At 35.1% G+C, this 8,049-nt stretch overlaps 1 protein-coding gene across 1 annotated transcript; it reads left to right on the top strand.

Moving 5' to 3' along the window:
- The first annotated feature begins 342 nt into the window (after positions 1 to 342).
- On the top strand, positions 343 to 1,299 carry LOC102854128 (olfactory receptor 1030-like). The gene has a single exon (XM_006902254.1). The coding sequence runs from the start codon at positions 343 to 345 to the stop codon at positions 1,297 to 1,299; it is 957 nt and encodes a 318-aa protein (XP_006902316.1).
- The last annotated feature ends 6,750 nt before the right edge of the window (positions 1,300 to 8,049 follow it).

The following is an 8,049-nucleotide window of genomic DNA, read 5'->3' on the forward strand; positions in this document are numbered from 1 at the left end:
TTAATAATCCTTGGGCTAAAGGAATAGTAATTTTAATAATGAAATAGAACTAAACTTTATTAGTTAAATTCCTTTTTAGACAATCTTCATGGTCATAATATCCCTACCGCAAAACTATTTGGTTATACAGAAGCTATTCTATTTAGGAATTATATTTCCAGTTAATTGGGATCACAACTTTTTGGGAACCACGAGGTCTTACATTCTCTGACTATTTCTAAATAATATTTGCAAGAAGTGTAGGCGGGAGAGGAAGAAAAAGTAGACAGAGAAGGAAAGAAGAAAGAATTATATCATCAAATTCTCATTTTCTTGATTTATTTTGATTTTTATAAGTGAATAATGCTGGTACCCAAGAAAATGGCCAGAGGAAATTACACCTTGGTGACTGAATTTATTCTCTTGGGATTAACGGATCGTCCAGAGCTTCAACCCATCCTCTTTGTGCTGTTCTTGGTAATTTACTTGATCACGGTGGGAGGGAACCTTGGAATGATGGTCTTGATCAGGATAGATTCTCGCCTCCACACTCCCATGTACTTCTTTCTTGCAAGCTTGTCCTGCTTGGATTTATGTTATTCTACTAATGTGACTCCCAAAATGTTGGTGAACTTCTTATCTGAGAAGAAAACAATCTCCTATGCCGCTTGTTTAGTTCAGTGTTATTTTTTCATCGCCATGGTGATCACTGAGTATTACATGTTAGCTGTAATGGCTTATGACAGATACATGGCCATCTGTAATCCTTTGCTTTACAGCAGTAAGATGTCCAAAGGGATCTGCATTCGCCTGATCGCGGGCCCATACATTTATGGTTTTCTTAGCGGCCTGATGGAAACCATGTGGACATACCGTTTGACCTTTTGTGGCTCCAACATCATAAACCACTTCTACTGTGCTGACCCACCCCTCATTCGGCTCTCCTGCTCTGACACTTTCATTAAGGAAACCTCCATGTTTGTGGTAGCAGGTTTTAACCTCTCCAATTCCCTCCTCATAATCCTCATCTCCTATCTGTTTATTCTCATTGCCATCCTGAGGATGCGTTCTGCTGAAGGCAGGCGCAAGGCTTTCTCCACCTGTGGGTCCCACCTGGTGGCAGTGACTGTATTTTACGGGACCCTGTTCTGCATGTATGTCAGACCTCCCACAGACAAGTCAGTGGAACAGTCCAAAATCATTGCCGTCTTCTACACTTTTGTAAGTCCGATGCTGAACCCCATTATCTACAGTCTGAGGAACAAGGATGTGAAACAAGCTTTTCGAAAATTGATCAGAAGAAATGTGCTTGCAAAGTAAAATCACCACTGTATCTTTCTTTATAAATAAAATAAAAATATTTTTATAAATATCGGATTCACGTTTAACAATATTTATGGCAAAGTCAGTTTTGAATAAATCATGGGAAGTTATACTATAATGACAAAACATAAAGAATATAGAAAAGAGAGATTTAGAGTCTTACACGTGAGGTTTGAGGGTGTCATGTGGGGGAGTGAGAAAGATATTTACTCTTCATAGTTCATCATGGTAAAAATTCTATATTCTCATAGTAAAACGGTCTATCTCTTTAGATAAATATAAAGTATGTGTGTATGGGGAGATATATATGTACACATTCATATACAATCTCCTCCCTGCGATTAACTGCCTTTGTAGGAGGGTCACCTATGGGTCAGTTCTGACTATGGTACACAACAACAAATGTATTAAAAAATCTCAAACAAATACTTTTATTTCTTCCATTCCAATCCCCCATATTCACTATCCTGAAGCTTACCACTCTTAACAATTTCTTGTTTCCATGAATTTTATAGAGAGCTACAAATGAATTAATGGGTTTTTATGTATGCATATGTATGAAATTGTTAATGCATATAAGGACTGTTATAGGTATATTTTTTAGTGGTTTGTGATCTATAGCATTTATTATACAGACTTTTCATCAGTATTTATAAAAATGTGACCACAATTACTCACTAGACGTACTGTTCTCTCTAGGAGAATTAAATCATTGAGCCCTATTCCCGTCACTTACAGCATTCATTTCCAATTGATGGCACTTTCTTCATCTAAGTACAAAAGAATCCAGAATGAGAACCTCCTATAAAAATTCAATAAGTTTTCTGGCATTAAAAATATGAGTATCTTCATTTTGAAAATGAACAAAACACCTCCATTTTAGAATATATTTGAAAATTTTATTGAATTAATCAATAAATGACCTTAAAGGGACATAGTAATTATTTATAAGCTAGCGGTACATTTAAAGTACTGACCTCAACAATAAGGAATCACAGTTACTCCTACACAAAGTTGAGTTCAGAAAATAAAGAGATTACATATGTCTTTAACTAATAGATGAGTTGGCTGGAATGATATAATCATTATGCTAATTTATTATAACATATACCATAGATATCATAATTATATAGTTAATATATTTTAACATCTACCATATATATAATCATTATGTTAGTTTAGTTTATAATCTGCCAAATTTTTGTGTATTTTTCAGTCGTAGTAAACTGCACAATCTTCTTTAGCATTAAAATCCTATATGTCTATATGTGTATATAGCAGTATGTGTATTGAATTATGTTTGTATGCTATTTATATATGACACAATACACATGCACAACACATATACATATGTATTTCTAACATATTATAATATATATTCATGACATTTATTGCATTAATATTTCTTTCTATAGATCCTGACCTTAATATAAAAAATTAAGGCATCATTCCCTTGTTAATAATGAGGATTTATGTTTAATGTTTAGATACTCAAACACAAATTCAGATCACTGTTGTCAAGTCAAAGCTAACTCATAGCTCACCTCTCAGAGGATTTCCAAAACCTGTACTTTGTACTTGGAGGATATTGCTAGTTTTGCTCCTGCAGAGCTGACAGTCGAACCAGCTACCTCTGGATTGGTGACAGTACTCTGTATCCACTAGACCATCAGATCTCTATTTGTTAAATACATCTCTTTCTTCTTTTAAAACTAGTTCTCTTGGATTAAACTTGTTTCCATACTCTGCTGAACTCTGAAAAGAATACAATATCTTTTTTGTCTTCCAAAACTGATGAATAAGTATTTATCAGCTGTATAAACCTGAAAAGTATAACTGACTGTGATAAAAATGCTCCATTTTATAATGTTTAGACCATTTACACCTGTTGAATAAAGTAAAATTTGTTATCAGATCTTGACTCCATTATTTATCTGCTCAACTCTTAAGAACATGGAATCTGGAATCAGATTCAGTAAACAAGTTAGCCAATGTTTTCCTGGCTTAATATTCTTCTCTATATGATGAAAACATAGTACTTTAACACAGAGAAGCTACGCAGAAGAAATAGATTAAAATATAGTGAACACTGACATAAGGCCCAAAACATAGTATTAGCTCAATTAATTACATCTCCTTTTAATTATTACATAGAAAGTTATTCTTCCTCTTCAAATCTCAATTTCCTCTCAATTTTTCTATAATACACTCATCACTCTTGATAGATAACATAATTATACTTTTGTTATTTGATTAATGTCTTTGTGTACTAATGGTACTGTAAATGCTACAAGGTCAAGTTTAAAAAACAATCAGTTCTCTCTTGCTTTGATTTATACAGAATATGTCTTCCACTGAAATAAAAAAATATATAAATAGTAAGTAAATAAAAAAGATAGACTGCATAAATACCCAGATGCCAAGGTGTGTTATATCCTGGACTTTTAAACAAATAATTGATGGTTTGAATCCATCAGTCATCTGACAATAAAAAGTCTCCTCCAATAAGATTTAATAAAGCCTTAGAAACTTAGTGATAGTTTACATGATTTGGAATCAACAGAAGGGCAGCAGGTTTTAAGATAAGATAATGAATTAGAAAATGCTTATATAAACTATCTTAGTGGAATCTCATTGTGTGTAATTTTAATGTCTAATTTGCTTTCATTTCCTTAAACAGAATTCATCTGGAAATGTCCAGAATAAATCAGACCAGAAAGGACTTCCACTTCCCAAGATTGACCAGTTGTCCAGCCTTGCAGTTCACCTTCCTTTTCTTGCTTTTAGTAATTTATATTCTTTTTCATGTGGGAACCTGGACCTTTACCCTGTACATCACATCCTTGTACTGTCTCCTTGGCAATTTTTCAATCGCACATATCCTAGTTCATGTTTTGTTTGAGAAAGCACTTTCTTTTGCCAATTTGTTTGGGCAGTATAATTTGATCCTATTCCTGTTAGTTCAATATTGTGTCCCTTCTGCAGTTTGTGACAATCACATGTACATGGTCATATGCCTTCCACTTAATTACAGTATTGCATCTGAGGTGCTACAAGTGTACGTGGATGCTATTGCATCCATGGTTTCATAGTCTACTAAAAAAATTGAATTGGCTGCTACAGAGTTAGTTTCCACTCATCATGATGTTATCTTTCTCTCAGCATGATTGCTGGGTTCTAAGGGCTAATCTTTCTGTTAGAAATGCAGTGCTTAATCTGCTGCATCATCAGAGTTCCTATACGAGTTACTATAGACTGTTTTTATCATCACAATTGTTTTCAGAGCTGAAAACTTGGAATAGAATCCTATTTTGCCATGTAGGGGCCACCGGAGGAAATAAATGGTGCTTTGCCACTTTTTCTTGTGAGGTGCCGTATACTTGGCTTTGCCTCATAGTGAGCCCATGTACAAAAGAAAGATCCTATTTGATCCTGCACCATCCTCACAATCCCGGTTGCGCTCAAGCTCATTATTATCTTCACTGTGTCAATATGCCTCACTGAAGATCCTCTTCATTTCCAGGAATGAGATCCTTCCAGGTCCTGGCTTCCTCTGATAACATAGTTCAAACTATGGATGTAGGAGTATGGTTATGTATTTACCTGTTTCCACGTCTTTTCTCCATATATAACACTACATTTCTTTATAAGTTCAGTGTTGTAATAACAAAGTTCCCAAAAGCATAAGTCTGAACGTTTTTGAAGCCTCCAAATAACTGGTCACAAGTTGCATTCCATTAAAGTCTTAGGGGGGAAAATAGTATGTTTTAAACTCCCTATATATTATTTGTTGCTGTTGTATACCATTTAGTCTGAAGGACTCAGCTGACTTTCCAGAGGGTTTTCATAGGCAGTAAATCATATGGGAAGAGATCACCCATCTTGATCATTGAACATCTGGTGGATTCAAACCACATACTTTCAGGACTGTAGGGCAACTTCTTACCACTAAGCCACAAAACTCCCTATAAGTAATCTAGAATATGCTTACCTATTCTTACTGAAATTATGATATTGGAAACATTAAATATTTGAAGTGGAAGTAACCTAGGATATTTTAACTCACATGATGGTATAGTCTTTAGGGAGTTGGTGCTAACCCAAAGGTCACATCTTCCATGGTTCAAATTCATCAGGGACTCTGGGGAGAAAGAGAGGTAGTTTACACAGTGGAAAATCTAAATCACTCAGAATCTATTTGAGGGCAGGGAGTTTGAATTTAAGGCATATATTGTAATGATTAAACAAAAAAAAAGGTGATTTGCTTAAAGTTAATTGACTAGTCTGTGAAAGAATTAGTGATATAGAAATAACTTTGCTGCTTTTTCTCTAATTACACAATGTAATGAATTTGTTAGATATTGTTAGGTAAAGCATCAAAGTTTTTTATTCATTGTGATAAGTGTTTAATCATGAAATGAGGTGCACTGTGAGAGCAGTCAGGTATGTTAGAAGCTAACAAATATTCTCTGGAGTCAAATCTGCTTCTCTTCTTTGCCTGATCATTGAATTGTTCCGTGATTTTGGAAACATTGACAAATCCCTTTATGCATTCACATTGGTGCCTTTAATTGTAAAACGAGTTTCCTTATATTTACTTCATGTATTTTTAATACTATCTCTGAAGACTACAGTGTCTTTGTATTAGACTTTAAAGAGTTAGTTACTTTACTAATAAAATATATTACCAACACTAACCATTAAAATATTAGACAGCCATGTTACCACATTGGTGGTGGTATATGCCCTCCAGTTGGAACTGACTCACAGCTGACTTTCCAGTGGGTTTTAAGAGGCTGATAATCGTATGGGAGAAGATGTGCCTTCTTTGTCCAGTAGAGCAACTAGTGAATTCAAATAGCCTGGTTTTGGGTGGACAGCACAACTCTTTTCCCATTTGTCAACCAAAGCTCAAGAGCCCTACATATAACCTAGGAAAATAGAGAATTGTGGATATTACCTAAATTATGTGCCTAATTTTAGATTTAACAATTGCTTTCATTTGCTATTTAATTTTGCATTATTTTTTATTTCATTTGCATTATTTTTTGATAATCCATTCAAATAATCCATTATTTTCTATTTCATTTGCATTATTTTTTAATAATCCATTCAAAGCAATATAAAATAATATTTTAAAAGCGATTAAGATACTCCAATCATTTGTTTGTCTTAAAAGGCGAATGTCTTCAGTAGAATGATGCCAAGTAAAGGATGGGCTCTTATTGGATTGACAGTCAAGTGAAATGAATGAATGATGGTTACATTCCTTCATGATATGACCCATTTGGTTGTATGTAAGGGTAGTGAGGGAGAAGGGTGACCAGCAATAGATAAGAAGCAGTGGATACTGTGATTACCAGGAAGAGAGAAGACAAAAGAGTGATGCCACGCTGTTGCTCAGCTCTCATGTTAAAAGTCCTTAGAAAGTCTTTTCCTTAAGAACTTTCAATTGGCAGCAGTCATTCTTTCATTTTTTCCCCTCCATTTTTTTATAAAGATAAATCCTATTGGGAAATAAAATCTACCTTATAAACAAACAAAAGCACACATCCCCTTTAATTCTTAATTTTGGAGGCCTATTGCTTTTCCTACATCTTTGTAGACTGTGCTCCTGTGCTTGTGGGCCATTGAGCTACTTCTGACACACAGTGACCCAACAGGACCTAGCAGAACTGCATGACAGGGTTTCCAAGTTTGCAATATTTACAGAAGACAACCTACTACATTTTTTCATCTGTGCAGCCTCTGGGAAGTTTGAACGGACAGCTTTTCTTGTGGCAGCTGTGTGTTTAACATCTGCACCACCGAGACTCCTTCTTTTTTTCAGTAAAGGCGCTCATTATGTGTGTATTAGAGATCAGAAAAAAATAATTGCTATACATAAGATCCAATTTCTTACTTTACTAGAATGTGTAGAGCTAATGAAATGACTGCATAGAGCAAAGGGTGACTTGCTGAATGAGAAGGATGAATACTTGGGAGAGTAGAATCTTTATGCCTTCTAGAGATTAAATAAAAGGGAGAAGGAAATAATGATTTCCTGGGATTTTATTTTATGTGTCGTCTACACACTTAGTACCTTGTGTTCATTACCACTTTTCATACTCAAAGAAATCCCTGTAACAACTTTGTCTAGGTAGGAAAACTGAAGCTCAGAAGGGCAAGTAAATTATCTGAGGAGCTCTAGCATGTAACACAATTATTTTGATCAATTTTTCCAATTTCAAAACCTGTCATTTCATTTTGTTGTACAAATACCAGTATGAAGGATACGAGAAATAGTTTTTTTAAAGTTTTAAGAAGTCCAATGATGGCTAGTAGATACACACCTTTTTTTTAATGGTAAAGGCACAATAAAGACAGAGTGAACCCCTAAGATGGTATAACATATGCCAGTGTTTTAGGAAGGGATTAAGAAAAGGTAATGAGGTCTACTTTATGTACACATACGGAGTCCTGTGGGTGGTTAGATGATTAAGACACTTGTTTGTTGTTTTTGTTGTGTGCCTTCGAGTCAGAACCTCCTCATAGCCAACCCTCTAGCTGGTTTTCAGAAGCAGTTAATAGCACAGGAGAAGATTGTCCCCTCTTCGCCTAAGGAGTAGCTGTTACGAGTTGAACCTCGTATTTTGGGCATTGCAGCCCAGATCGTTACCACTGGGCCACCAGAGTTAGTGACTGGAAAGTGCATTTTGAAGAGTGCTCATCCGTGTGTAGACGAAATGCCTGGCAAGCTACTTTGGG

The sequence above is a fragment of the Elephantulus edwardii genome, unplaced genomic scaffold (assembly GCF_000299155.1).
Source record: "Elephantulus edwardii isolate Elephantulus edwardi_28Jun2011 unplaced genomic scaffold, EleEdw1.0 scaffold00389, whole genome shotgun sequence".
In the NCBI taxonomy this organism is placed as follows: Eukaryota; Metazoa; Chordata; class Mammalia; order Macroscelidea; family Macroscelididae; genus Elephantulus; species Elephantulus edwardii.